General features: G+C 30.8%; 7 protein-coding genes across 7 annotated transcripts; 4 read left to right on the top strand and 3 right to left on the bottom strand.

The window, feature by feature from the left end:
• Positions 1 to 185: 185 nt before the first annotated feature.
• Positions 186 to 1,694, bottom strand: cubi_03184 (uncharacterized protein; the record flags this gene model as incomplete). Its single annotated transcript, XM_029020197.1, has 1 exon — positions 186 to 1,694. The coding sequence occupies one exon, from the start codon at positions 1,692 to 1,694 to the stop codon at positions 186 to 188; it is 1,509 nt and encodes a 502-aa protein (XP_028876204.1).
• A 506-nt stretch (positions 1,695 to 2,200) lies between these two features.
• Positions 2,201 to 3,571, top strand: cubi_03183 (uncharacterized protein; the record flags this gene model as incomplete). The annotated part of the gene is made up of 1 exon (XM_029020196.1): positions 2,201 to 3,571. The coding sequence occupies one exon, from the start codon at positions 2,201 to 2,203 to the stop codon at positions 3,569 to 3,571; it is 1,371 nt and encodes a 456-aa protein (XP_028876203.1).
• Positions 3,572 to 6,061: 2,490 nt separating this feature from the next.
• cubi_03182 (protein disulfide isomerase precursor) lies at positions 6,062 to 7,726 on the top strand (the record flags this gene model as incomplete). Its single annotated transcript, XM_029020195.1, has 1 exon — positions 6,062 to 7,726. One exon carries the CDS (start codon positions 6,062 to 6,064, stop codon positions 7,724 to 7,726), a length of 1,665 nt encoding a protein of 554 aa, XP_028876202.1.
• A 248-nt stretch (positions 7,727 to 7,974) lies between these two features.
• On the top strand, positions 7,975 to 9,711 carry cubi_03181 (uncharacterized protein; the record flags this gene model as incomplete). The annotated part of the gene is made up of 1 exon (XM_029020194.1): positions 7,975 to 9,711. The coding sequence occupies one exon, from the start codon at positions 7,975 to 7,977 to the stop codon at positions 9,709 to 9,711; it is 1,737 nt and encodes a 578-aa protein (XP_028876201.1).
• Positions 9,712 to 10,695: 984 nt separating this feature from the next.
• On the top strand, positions 10,696 to 12,708 carry cubi_03180 (uncharacterized protein; the record flags this gene model as incomplete). Its single annotated transcript, XM_029020193.1, has 1 exon — positions 10,696 to 12,708. One exon carries the CDS (start codon positions 10,696 to 10,698, stop codon positions 12,706 to 12,708), a length of 2,013 nt encoding a protein of 670 aa, XP_028876200.1.
• A 272-nt stretch (positions 12,709 to 12,980) lies between these two features.
• cubi_03179 (uncharacterized protein) lies at positions 12,981 to 13,595 on the bottom strand (the record flags this gene model as incomplete). The annotated part of the gene is made up of 2 exons (XM_029020192.1): positions 12,981 to 13,367; positions 13,464 to 13,595. The coding sequence occupies 2 exons, from the start codon at positions 13,593 to 13,595 to the stop codon at positions 12,981 to 12,983; spliced, it is 519 nt and encodes a 172-aa protein (XP_028876199.1).
• Positions 13,596 to 14,354: 759 nt separating this feature from the next.
• On the bottom strand, positions 14,355 to 14,738 carry cubi_03178 (ribosomal protein S20; the record flags this gene model as incomplete). Its single annotated transcript, XM_029020191.1, has 1 exon — positions 14,355 to 14,738. The coding sequence occupies one exon, from the start codon at positions 14,736 to 14,738 to the stop codon at positions 14,355 to 14,357; it is 384 nt and encodes a 127-aa protein (XP_028876198.1).
• Positions 14,739 to 14,761: the final 23 nt, after the last annotated feature.

Genomic DNA, 14,761 nt, shown 5'->3' with positions numbered 1-14,761 from the left:
ATGATTTAAGAAGTAATGAGAATATTACTAAACCCCTATTAAATATAATTCAAATATTATTCACATTATATATAAATGTAATTTCTATATTCAGCGTGATCAATTAAAAATAAATCAGCTTCTTGTTAAATCCAGGAATTTGTTAAAAACTTATTAAAATTAATTTATCAAATTATTATGTTAATTCAGTAATGCATTTTCCAGGAGGATCTTATAAGATCAAGACCTTTTCTAGTCTGCTCAATTGCATTTTGAACAACAGGACTTTTAAAAAAAGAAAATCTATAAAAAGTGACATCACATTCAATGTCAAGTTGAACAAAGTTATTTTTTTCGTCCTCTGGCTTATTATTTATGTCATTCTCCAAGCTGGCTGAACTCTGAATATTTGAAATGGTTTTAAAAGGCGTAAACCTGTGCCTTATATTCACAGTAAAGGCATCATTTTCAGGAATACCTGTAGAATTAACATCAACACAAAGCAAAATACCAACCTCATTGCCAAGATTATAAAGCTTTAAGTCCTCCTGACACTTTATATTCATCACATTTTTAGAAAGCCACCCAATTCCAAAACCACCTGCTATGTTCAAAGACTTTTCATATGTATATGTAAAGTGAAGCATAAAATCTCCATTGCAAGGCCTAGATTCTATTTGAATATTTGATGCCCCAGAAAGTTCCAAATATTTAAGGTAAACATTTTTTGAACTGTCCAGGCTATGGTTTGAAAGAATTGAGAAAATTTTCTGGACTTTTAAAGGTATAATAACACAGGGAAAAACATTTGACAAAGATGATGTTGGGATGGAGTTAAAGTCATATTCATTAATAAATTCTTCAAAGTCATTACTTGCTTTTTTGGCCAGAATTCCATATACATTTTGTTGATCTAAATCACAGTTACTATTTATAGATATCTTATCTTGGATATTATACAAGAGAAAATTGCAAGGTTCATTTGGAATTATAGACTCAGTCTGCTGGTCCAATTGCCCAAGAGTTTCCAAATTTTCAATTGAATTCGACTTTTCTTGAACAATATTACTCAAATCATTATTTTTGTCTCCCAGAATGGTTTCATGAATTCTACTGCAGCTTAAAGTGCATAACTTAGAAAGTAAGTCATACACAAATTTTGTATGGAAAAAATGACAAAACATTAATTCCAAAGGAATATCACTATTATTATAAATCTCAAAAGTTACACTTCCTCTTAAAACTTTGTTCCCACCTCTTCTTATCATCCTTGAGATTTGGGTATATTCCAAAGTGATTCTGGTAACGTCTGAAATAAGCATGCCTGGGAATGATGAGTATTTTGAGATAATTTCCTCGTCCTCATAAGTAATGGAGATTGGTGAAAAAAATGTAATTGATCTATCATTTACAAACATCCTCCCGTGTATTCTTTTTTTTGATTCATATCTCCAGCAACATCCAAAGGTGATTTTGGTTGGATCACTAATTTTCTTTAAGATTTTAAAATTCTGACCCACATTCTGATGAGCATTTGAGGAGTCATATAAACTTTTTTTTGTGGTATTTTTTCTTGTAATAAAATCTCCCAGAACAATAAAAGCCAGAAAAACAGTTAAAGATAGAAATATTGGGTTTGAAAAAATGTAAATGTACCAATCAATTAACAGTATTACGGGGTCTAAAAGTTTATTATTAATTATTTTTGGGTACATCAAAGCAGAACAGTATTATGAGGTTTGCTTTCTTAATTTTGAAAGGGTTTTTGGAGATGGATAAACAGAATTATATGAATGCTTTTTAAATTCAAAAAAATCAATTTTTGTCCAGTACTCCAAAGGCTTAGTAGCAAATAAAAATTCCGAGGGATGCCATTTAAAATGGGTAACTCTTCATTATTTGCTAAAAAGCAAAAGTGATTAAATCCTTAGAAAAATCGTGATTAATTAATTAACCAAAAGATTTGATTTGAAGAGTCGAGTTTTACGGGAATTTCAAGGTTTTTTAACAAGTCAAATTTCGATATATTAGTGCCCCCCCCCCCAAACTGGGATTTGGTGGAGCCATGTCAAAAGGCTCCAAAATAAAATTAATGAAATTTCAGAAAATTGCATGCAATGTCAGAAAATTCTCTAATAATAGGTAATTTATGAAAATTTGATAATTTAAAGAGAAAATAAAAGTTGAGCTGAAGCTTAAGAGAAAAGAATTTAGGAGTTAAATGAGCTGGTGGTTAGAAAAACTGGCCAAAAACCTTAAAGGAATAAATTCGGAGAATTCCGGAAATCATTCAAATTGTGACACAGAAGATAAGATTGAAAAGGAGGAAGATGTTTTAGCTGGGGACTCTTCTATGTTTAACCAGATTTACGAACTGAACGGATTTTACAAATGCACTCTTCGTACTAGTGGAGTGGGGCTGGGGTCCTATAAGTGCGACGTAATATTCATGGAAAAGCAACTTATGGTGTTGCATTTAGTAAGCAGAAGCAGTCTGAATATATCTAGAATCCTAGCGCCTAGTGCAGCTACAGCTTTTGCTACTTCATTTAATGCTGATAATTCAAAAGTCTCCAGAGGAGAGTGGATTGTGCTTCCTTTTGAACATATTACAGAAATTGAATTGCAAAATGAAGGAAGAGATATGAAAATAGTAACAAAAACTGGGGTAAGTTATATTTTGGGAGATAATGAAGAGTGCATTCTGAAGGCATATAAGATTTATAACGAAAGAAAGAATGCTCTAAGCAAATTAAAGAAAATGGACAATAAAGTAAATCAAAAAATTCGTAGTTTTTCTCTATACAATGCTAACATGCCAGTAAGCAGAAGAGCAGATATCACGGAGAAGTCAATTTCAGAAGTTGCACCTTTGCCCAACATATTCCCAGGTTGTATTGTTTCAATTACGGCAATAGAGTTGGCAAAAATACTAACCAGCAATTCGTTCTATGGTAAGTATGTCTTGGACCCAAAAGAGACATTTGAATTGAACATAAGCGAGTGGAATGGTCAAAGCGAAAATCAAAATAATCATAAATCAGAATTCCACCTCGAGCAAGGAGCATCAAGGGACATACAATACAGGAGAAAAATTTCAACAGGAATTTTGGACATATGGGTCTCATTCACAGAAAAACACCAGATTTCGTTTCCTAAAGATCACTCATTCATCCATATTTTAATTAACGTTGTGTTCACCATATTTGAAAAGGAAATCATGATAAAAATTCTAATTAGAATAGTAGAAATACAAGAGGCAAAAACGCAGTTTGACTTGGAATGTGAATTAGAAAATACCAGCTCTCTTCCGTATCTGGTAAGGTACCAATTAGAAAATTCCACAATTAATAGTATAAAGTCAACCGTTGAAGGTTATATCAAAGGAATCAGGGATAACTTCTCAGAAATTTCTAACTATAGTGAAGTGGATACCATACCAGAACCCTGCCCTAGCCCCACAATTTGCAACCTAAACTACGCAGAACATGAAATAAATCTATTCAAACAACAAAAAACTAATTGTGATGAATCAGTGATTTGTTGTTTCCAACCCTTTAACCAAGTTTTACAAAGGCTTTTCAATTTTTAATGCTTAAATAAATAATTAGAAGTTACCGCCCAAACAAACCCGCCAAATGGAGACAAAGTTTTAGGCGGTTTTTCTACAAGTGATAATAATATTAATTTGAGAAATAATAAAATAAATAAATAAATTTTGAAAAGAGAAATAAAAGGATATATTAAGAGACCTGGGGAATAAAATAATTATGTACGATTTCAGTTTCGTATTATGTATTTCATTTTAAAATGCTTATCTCTCATTTTAAGGTATAATTGGATACATAACTGAAACTCCTTATATATGGAATAGGTGGATGAGCATTCAACTATAGAAAACTTCGTGCAGATTTGGTCCCAATGATGATTTTGAAATCCAATTCAGATCATAAGTGACGAGAATATTAAATAATATCGAGCTTTTTAACTCTGAGGGAACAACTTTTGTTAATTTTTTCCTTTTCTCACAAAAGATATACTACTAAAATGGGAATTGTGGACAATTAATACTTCAGAATTAGTTAATTTAAGAACCACGCCATTTTTTTCCATCTATAAATATTGTGGTTTAAGAGATATATATTTATAGAATATAAGAGGTAAGTTTGGTATTTTTGGTTATTGGTATTTTTTTTCCTTTCCTCTTGAATATTGGAGTTTTAATATTAGATATCTTGATTCTAGAAAATGGATATGGAATATGGTGCAATTATTGGTTATTGTTAAAGGGGGAGAGATGTTTACGTATATATTGTGATAAGTCTGGTGTAATTGGAATATTGCAATGAAGATCAAACAACTCTATTCTTCTCCTTCCACTGAAAATTTGTGTAGAAAAAGAGTTTTTTTATCGTTTGGGTTTATTCTCATTGGAGTTATTAATTCTCAAGCGGTACCGAGCATTATTTCTATATTATAAGCAAAAATTGATTATTCCATGTAACAGCATTTATTCCACGTTATATGAATTTACTTTCTTTCAAGTATAATTAAAATGAATGATGACCTACTTCAAGTAGTTAAGCGTGCAAAAAATCTGTCAATCCACTGAATTTATTTTTATGTGGAGGAACTTTATGTCTGCAAACCTGACAATTTTCTTTATACTTGAGTAAATGTTAATCATATAACTTCATTTTTGCTGCTAAATTTAATCTCTTATGGAAATTTAAACTTTGACATCAATATTACATTAATATAGCAACCGTATGAACATTAAACACCAGATTCTAGAATATCTCCTTCCCCATCATGACCAATATACATAATATATACATGAAATCATGGTATTTATACTTTTAATTAGGACTTTTAAAAATTGATACCGATGATACCGAAGACCAATATTTGGGATTATTTTACTATTTTATTGGATCAAACTTCATCGAAAAGTAACGAATCTCGGGTGCCATTGCTCTTTTTTACCGTAGAGTTTATGTCAATCACAGGGTTCTACATTTTGGTATATATTATTGACGCCATAACAATCCATGAGATATAGAAATGCAGTTACATTTACTTAAATTAGGAGGAAATGGAAAGTATCATTAATCATTTAAACAAGCTGGAAAGATTTTTAACTTAATTTAATTAGATCTTTTTATTACTATTCTACAGACGGAGTTTTGCTTAAAGAATGAAGAAATCGAAATAAAGCTTTTGATTATTATATCTAAATTTACATTTCATATGGAATTTATTTATGTTATATTCATGAACTGACTTTTTTTTTAAAGTAGTTATAGGCGAAATTAAGCTCGAGATTCTCCATAGACAATAAGTGGGGTATAGATAATGTTTTATTTATATAGAACGTTACTTTACTATGCTTTTCATAAGTGGATGGGAAGGTCTGAGATGCCTTTACATTCTTTTGAATGTATTCTTAGAAGTATTAGTTGAAATAACTAACGCCACCTAACAGAAATTCGTTGGAATTTTTTTTTTCAACTTGAAAATGGGTCGGCCGGCACGTGGAGTAAAAATGTCCTCGGATTATTTTTATATCTAATTAAGTCCAATTCTCGAGACGTTGAATCATAGATTAACGAACTCAATTCAGACTACTCTAATTTCGCTTATTTTTTTACTTTTTTTTCTTTGTATTTTTTTGTTTAATTGTTCTGTTTTGGCTGAAATGCATTTCTGTATACTTACCGCCAGCGGCCCAATACCGGCGCTTCTAATTTGTTATGGGCATAAACTTTATTCTTTTCTACCAAACAAAAATTTACCGCCAAGAAGCCAGTGTTTGGCGCGCAGACTTGAATGACCGGTACCGATACCCCCACTGGTAGGTGGCGCCATTTGCCAGCAAAATTGTTACTAGGGGGGAATTCATTAAACATGAATATAATAAATAAATAAATAAAAAATAATAATAAAAAATAATAGTGAATTTGAAAGACTTTACAGATTTGAGAAGGAAAATATAATTAAAGAAAAGTGCAAGATAACGCAGAAGTAGAATATTTTGTTCAAGTAGCATAATTTATTTATTTTCAGCATTTTAAGAACAAAAATGAGTTGTAGGATCTTGTTAACATTAAATATAGTTTTGTTTTTCTTGTATTTGTCAATAGTTCAAGGAGGGAATTTGACAGAATTAAATAAGGATAATTTTAATGAATTTATTACAAAGAATGAACACAGTTTAGTGATTTTTTATACAGATGACTGTGCAGCATGTGTGACAATAATAGAAAGATTAGAGAAACTCAGTGAAGAATTAGCAAATATTAAAGTTAATGTGGCAAAGATTAATGGAGAGAGGAATATTAAAACATTAGAAAAGTATCAAATAAATGATTATCCTGCTTTGAAGTTTTTTAGAAATAAGATACCAGAAGAATATTATGGAGGAAGAGAAGAAAATGAGATCATAGAATGGTTAAAAAATCAGGTAGTATTTCCAGTTTCTTCATTAGAGAAGATTATGATTAGCAAGGAAAGACTTGAGAATTTATTACTTAAGAATGATGTTATATATATATTTTATGGTAATAAGAACAGCACTGAGCAAGATATATTTATTGATGTTGCAAACTACAATAGGGCTTCAGGTAAATTCTACCAAATTTTGAAGGAGGAAATAAAGGTTGGATTATCTAAAGAAAATTTTATTCAAGTTTTTCAGTCTGGAGTGGAGTTAGATTCAATTAAAAATGATTCAAAGAATAATGACTCTGACTCTTGGATTGTTTGTTTAAGAAGATATGAGAATGCCATACCTTTCCGTGGGTCTTTAAATACAAAAAAAGAAGTTTGGGATTTTGTAAAAGCTAATCAGATTCCATTATTTGGAGAAATCTCTTCTAAAAACTACGTCAAATATTCGGAAATAGAGTATGATCTAATTTGGTTGCTTGTCCCAATGGAACCTGGTAAAGGAGAGGAAAGTATAAAGCCTTATGTAACATTATTTACTCAAATTTCACAAGAATTTTCACAGAATTACAGAGTAGTTTGGTTAGATACATCAGAGCATTCTTCTCATTTAAATACAGTCTTATTAGTAGAACCTGAGATGCTTCCAACAGTAGCTGTAGCTAAATCCAGACCTTATTTATTACCGCCAAATACCCCAATAGAGTATTCCACGATTAAAAAATTCCTTCATGATATTGAATCTAATAAGATTGAACCAAAGTTAAGATCCGAGCCAATACCTGTTTATTATGAGAATGAGTCAGTAGTTAAGATTGTTGGAAATAACTTTAATTCAATGGTCTTGGAAGATAAGAAGAATGACTGGCTAATTATTTTAGTTACTCCATTTTGCCAACCTTGTATAGACACTGAGGAGATTATTAGAAAATTACATGATGCAATTTCTTTTGGGAATTCTGAGTCCAAGATCAAGTTTGGATCTTTTGATATCAGTGAGAATGACCTTCCCAAAGATGAGTTTTATTCAAATTCTATTCCATCAATCATTTTCTTTAATAGACATAATTCAAGTAATCCTATACACTTTGATGCTGAAGAAATCAGCTACTTCAATATTAAAGATTATATGATTAACTCAACAAGTGTTGACACTAATGAGATTTCATTCATAGATCCGGCTAATGCTACTGATTTTGTTGTTACAGTTTTCTCAGATTTTGAACAGTTTAGTGATGAATTTCCTACGCAAGAACAAATCGAAATGATGGAAAAATCCATCAAACACGACGAATTATAATTAGGAATTTCAATTTAGTGGGGTTTAAGGATTAATTAGACAAATAATTTATACCTTTAATTTAAGGCTAATTTCTCGGATCTTTTTAATTCTCAAAAATTTGTACCAGTACTGCATGAAATCACGGGTACCGAATATAACTATTTCTAGTTTTGGCGCCAAACATACAATTTAGATTTGGCTTTAAAACTTTGAAAAATATATTAAAACAAGAATAATTAATTAGAATTCATTTTTGTAATTTTCAAATGTGGAACTTACCAGAAAAGATCGAAATAAGAGAAGACAAGAGGAAAGGAAGAAGTATTGTGGCTAAGGAGGAAATACAGATGGGAGAAAGCATACTAAAAGAAGAAGCTTATTGCAGAATATTATTTAGTGATAATATGGAAGAAATATGTGATGCATGTTTTAATTATTTAGGATTATCAGATTCGTGTTCTGAAAACATTTTTGTGTGTCAGGAATGTAAAAAAATTAAGTTTTGTTCAAAAAGGTGTATGGAGGAGTTCAGAGCAATTCATGACTTTGAATGTAGAATGCTAAAATTGGATACTTTGAGGATGATTTCTAATAAAGTAGGGGTATCCTTTGACAGATCTCGTCTTTTAACTAGATTTGTTATCAAATTAATACTTGAGCTTTCTGAACAAAATAAAGACCAAAATGAGCATAATAAAGAGTACTTAACATCAAATATAAACCAAATTAATTCTTTAATAGACAATCAAGAGAAGTTTTTGGAAGAGACTAAGGAAGTTTATCAAGAGCTAGCACTTGAAATCCTAAAAATTCCAAAACTACAGGTTGAAATCGACAAGTTGGAATGCAAGGATATCATCACAAGGAAGTTATTAGTTAAAGTTTTATGTATTATAGATAGTAATAGCTTTGGAATTCCTAAATTTCCTTTGAAATTCCATGAAGAGACCGGCTCAGTGTCAGAATTAGTAAGCTTACTACAGAAGACTCCAAGTAATTCTTTGGAATTGTGTAATTCTTTATTAAATCCAAGTATTCTAGGGTGGGGACTTTTTTCATATTCTAGCCTATTTAATCACAGTTGTGATCCAAACTGTGACTTTATTGGAGCGAACCCAGCTATTGGCCAATCCTCGATGATAATTGATTTAAAAGCTAATAGGAAGATTTTAAAGGATGAAGAAATTACTATTAATTATGTTGAGCTATATGATACCAGGAGGAACAGGATCAAAAGTTTATTAAAAACCAAGCACTTTATATGCCAATGTGAAAGGTGTATAGCTTTTTTTCAGAGCAGTAAGGATTCATTTCTTCAGGGATTTGTTTGTTCCAAATGCTTTAACATCAGTGATTTCGACTATAAAAGCAACAACATCCCAATACTCCAATCAGAATCTATTTCCAACTTAAATAAACCGGAGAATATCACATCTATTATTGATGATCAAGACTACTTAATTTCTCAGTTAACTGAATCATATACATGTAATTCATGTGGTGAGATTTATTATGGATCAGAAGTTACTAGTATTAACAACGAATTTCTCGATACTATACAGGAAGCTGAGGCCTTAAATAATCAGAAATATGATCTTCCGGGAGCAATCAGGCTAATCACTAATTTGATTCAAAGATACCATCTTCCAGATTCCAAATCCCTGTTACCCCATCCATTAAATCACTTACTCTATAGGTGCTATAAGTTACTCACTTTCTGGAAAGTCATAGTTAAAGACTGGAATTCCGTTGATTATTTTGTTTCAAAAATGATCAATTCCCATCTTTCGGTATTTCAGAACCAATCTAATATTGAAATATCCAATCTATACTCTACTAAAGCTATTGCTTTGTCTCATTTGGGGCGTGTTTCTGAATCCAATCTAGAATGGAATAAATGCCTTGAAATAAGACAAATTTGCTGTGGAAATTTATCTTTTCCGTATAATTTCTCCTCAGTATATTCTCTTATTTACCATTCAGTGACTCCTAAAGATGAATAATCGTGTTTATGCATAATAACTTTTAAGGGGAATATAATTTTCACTGACCAATTTATTAAATTATTTTTAAAACTATTTTTAATTTATCGTTTTTGGATAAATAAAAAACCTGAGCAGAATATTTATAGTATTTGGAATAATATCTACCTTAATTAAAATTTCCCAGGTCTCATCTTTTTTTGGAATCTTTAATTTAATCTAATTACCTGAATATTTATCTTTGCATGCACACATTTGGCGCCACCCGTACCGGTATAGATAAAATGCTATGTGGGGGGGGATTTATTTATTTGAATTGGATTTATATTATTAAATATTAATTCAATTATGCATGCACACGTAAGGAAGATTTATTTTTATTGTATTTTATGATATTTATACATACTTAGAAATTCAAAAAAAATAGTGAATTCCCCGAATTCCAAAGTTTTGGTGACCTGCATAAAGGAAAATTTCATTAAGTTTAGCTCTAAACACCCTGTTTTAGAGTTTAATATAGAAGTGGAAATTACTGATATATTTAAGGTTTTACTTATATTAGCTTCTTTTTTCTTTTCTCTCTCTTTGTCTCTCTTTAATCACTTTTCCCTTTCTTTCTTTCTCTCACTTTCTTTCACAAGCTCTCAAACTCACCCCCACCTGTCTCCCACATATCTGTATTATAATCAAAACATGATAATTACTGAAAATTAAAAAAAAGTTACTAAGGCGGGAAAATTTTCTACTTAAACTGCCAAAATATTTTAAATACTGTTCTTAGCACTTACTGAAAAAACAAATAAAAATTGGGTGTTTTTGCTGAAAAAGCTTTATACTTTTCAAGACCCAATAATATTTGAGAAATTAATAGTGAAACTGGAGTTTTGAAACAAATTACTCCGAGTTTTCAACGAGAATAAGATAGAAAAGCATTTGGAATAAGCTAATAAATAATTTACTGGTCAGAATAATTAATAAAAGGTAATATAGAAAACTGTAAAAAATATGAACAGGATACTTGTTTATTCTTTGATTTTACTTGTTTTAAGCTTAATAAGTGAAGTAAAAAACCAATTTATTAATATTTTACCAGAAGTACCGAGTGATATCACACAAGAAATAGGTACATGTGATGCATTATTATTGAAATTACTAGCAACAAATTATATTCCAAAATCAGAGACCAATTCATATTGCAGTATTTTTAGAAATAAGATTCAAAAGTTAGATACTCCATTAAATGAATTGAGTTGCTCAATATTTGGTTCAGTATTAGTACAATGCGATCTTAGATTGGCAATAACTAGCTCTGAGATCTTGAGACAATATTATATGAGGTCAAATAAACCAAATATAAAAGAGTTATATTACTTAACAACTATACTATCCAATTTACCACAAGAAATAAGTTCAGTTTTGGGTAGAGATGATATAATAGAAGATTCTAATGAAATCATTAATGATAAATTAAGTAAGATTAAAAAACAAATCTCAACCAACCAACCAATAGATTTTGAGGAAACCTCATTTTTATTTGGAGCAATTTCTCAGTTAATTCGTTTAGGTTCTAGGAACTCACAGCACCTTAAAACAATGAATACTATCTTGGAGTGGCAAAGTAAGAATTCAAAGTTTTATCCTGTTATAGACTTAGATACCTTTGTCTTAAATTTCTCACTTCTCTCCAAAGCTTATTTCTTCTTAAGAAGACCAACAGACTTTGAAGATATACCAATTCTCTTGCAGCAAATGGCTTATAGCATTTCTAGGATTAAGGTTAGAGATATAAAAAACTTGGCAGTTTTGAATGAATACATTATCACCAGGAGACTGTTCATTGATTCTGGCACATATTTGATACAAGGGTTCCAACACACTAATCCCCGAGATATTCATGAAAAATTAGCTACAGTATTGTTTTGTAGATTAGATGGATCTCCTTTTGAAAATATATCTTTGGAATTATTAAATTCCGATACTTTTAAGCTCATAAGTGTACCAAATACTTGTGAGTACCAACTTTTTTATAACAATAACCAGACTGAGCCAATTAATCTTGAAAAAGTAAAAAATGATTTGGCTAATTCTATTCCAAAGCTAAAAATCTCAAGTAGATCTATTTTGGCCAGAGAAGCCAAAATCCCAATTCTTAATAAAGAAAGCTCCAAGTTTGAAGTAACCAAAGCCAATATTTTTCTTGGTGAGAAGCTAGCTTTGGGAATGTCTAAGATCAAAAACATTGATACCCACTATAACAGAAATTTGGATAACTTCCAGTTTGCTCTAGATCTACAGACAAATCTGGAGGTTTTCAAATTTGAAACAGTCTATCAGTACTTTACTGCTTTCGAAATTAAAGCTTTGCCTCCTTATAAAACTATTGGTACCCGAACAATCAAACTTATTCCAACAATTATCGAGGGAAATTCTTTAAAACTCTTCATGGATCTCACTAATGATGATTTCCTTTGCTCTTCCTCAGAGTTCACTCTAAAACTTATAGTCGGAAATCCCTTGGCCAGTGAACCATCAAACCTAGCAAATCCTAACCAGGAGATACTTTCTATTTTAATCAATAACAACTCTACAGATACATCAGTTCTTAGTAAGCTTTGCCCATACAAGATCCACCCCAAACTTGCAGGATTCTTTCCAAAAGAAGAAATTTCATATACATTTAAAGAACCAAGAAAACTACCTGGACCCCTCCTACCTTATAGCTTCTCCATTCTTATCTTATCCTCTTTATTTATTATCTTCCCTATTTGGAATAAACTCTCCAAAGTTGATCAGGGATTCACCACCTTCACGAATAACGTTCCATTAATCAAACTAGCAACTTTCATTTCTTTGGCAATATCCCTTTTCATTATCCTCTGCTACTGGCACACACTCAATATCTTCCAATTCACATACATATTTACTCCAGCAGTATGCATCTTTTTTATTCTCTTAAAACTTTCACTTAGAAACTTTACTTACCCAGATACCATCGAGAAAAGATTCAAGTCTGACTAATCCTTATTACACAGTATTCACCACATTTACGCGCCTTTTTCTTTGATTAAAATATCAACTCAAACTCAATAAAGCAAAACAAGTTATTTTCCAACCGCTAAACTTAGGAAATTGTCAGTTCAGAAAAATGGTATACTCTTATTAGAGAAAACTAATTTCGTGAGAAACTCTAACTTTCCCTCACTTTATCTAGGTTTTCTTAGTTATAATTATTCTAAATCTCGATTGCATGTTTAGGCGGGAATTACACGTGGAGGAAAAAAAATAATAAATTAATATAATAAGGATTGGTCCTCCCAAATGTCGGAGTTGGCAAGTCCTTTAGTAATAGTTTTATAAATTTGGGGGTTTTCCAGAGCTGCGTACACTCTTTCTTTGTCTTTGAGTTGTTTGTTGATTAAATCTTCTAGATCATGTGTACCTTTAACTACTTTAATAATAATTTTGAAGTTTCTATTAAAAACAGTGTATAGTTTGTAGTATATTGACAGTCCGATAAGGCTTGCTTGAGAACAGCTGGTTACTGTAGGCTTAAAAAAAACAAATATAATTTGTTCTTTGTGGTCTATAATGATGTTTTCGAGGGAGACGACGTTGAGTTGTTCAAGTGTTAAAGGGTACTCTGGGTCAATTATATCTTTTATGCATTCATAAACATCCTAAAAATTAATTGGGAGAAGAAATGAGGTAAATTTGTGGTAATTGGAAGAAATAAAGTTTTAAAATAGTTTATAGTCATGTTTTTAAATACTTACATTTTCTGTGATTTCACTTATTTTATTATTTAACTGCCTACTTTCACCATAGAAGAGAGTACTGATATCTATCTCTTCAATAGTATCTTCATCTACTGGTTTAAAGTAGATAATTGGGTTTGAGTTTTCCATATTACTAAAAAATTTGCATCTGAACGTAGTAAAGAGATTAGAAGAATTAATTTAAAGATTTTCCCTCCAAAACACCTCAAGAATTTATATGGACTATCCTACATGAAATAAAGAAAAACCAGTCAAAGAAAGAGAATAAAAGAGAAAGAAAAGACAAGTAAGCAGGTTAAGAAGAAATATATCGTTTAGTAGTAATTATTACCTCTTGGAAATTTATTTCTCTATTGTAATCATTCTAATATTATAGCAAGTGTAGACTTGAAGTTAACTCCCTACATATATATAGATTTGGAAATCTGAGTAAATCAAATACTGTTTTCTTTGTCATTGCCTAGATTTACGTATAAAGTAATACATAAATAAATTGGCAGAACATAATATAGTGGCTTTTAAACCAAAATATTATATTGTTTGTATTAAGAAAAGAATTTCTTGTGTTATTCTGTATTCAGATCCAAAGCTATAGTAAAAGAACTAAATTCGAGGAATAAAAGAAGTTATCTCTGAATTGGAAGTTTTATTAATTTTCAGCTTAATACAGTTAAGTAACATCTTTCCCTGCTTTATAAAGTTTTAGGAAAAAAAATATATAACCAATAAAGTAAGGTAACTATATTACTTTTCTGAAGTAAATATAATTAAGGACAGTCCCAAATTCGTATCCGTATTCGGTACAATAAATTAGGAAAAGATAAAATTATAAAGTCCAATCATTATATTTCCAAGTTATTAATACCTTCTTTTACAGGCTAAACCCACTTAAATGTCAGAAATAGTTACTTCAACCTCAACTCCTGCGTCAATGTTAATTGAAGTGATCTGCCTTACAACATCACTTGATGAATACAAATCAATAACTCTCTTGTAGATGTGCATCTCGTATCTATCCCAGGTTTTGGATCCCTCACCACATGGTGATTTTCTTGTAGTAATCCTCAAAGTCTTAACTGGCATTCTAACTGGACCAGTTACCTTCAAGTCTTTCTGTTTAGCACTTTGTATTAAATCAGCACATACACGCTCAATTGATTTCAAATTCTTGCTGGAGAGAGTAATTCTGATCTTGTGTAATGGTGCTTGTTGTTGTTCTCCATTAAACTGGCCAAATTGCTTGTCCGATGATTTCATTACAGCTGCTGACATCTTGAACTGACACCTTTCTCTGC

The sequence above is a fragment of the Cryptosporidium ubiquitum genome, assembly GCF_001865345.1.
Source record: "Cryptosporidium ubiquitum isolate 39726 chromosome Unknown contig_6, whole genome shotgun sequence".
Lineage (NCBI taxonomy): Eukaryota > Apicomplexa > Conoidasida > Eucoccidiorida > Cryptosporidiidae > Cryptosporidium > Cryptosporidium ubiquitum.
This window is presented reverse-complemented; position numbering and strand designations above follow the sequence as displayed.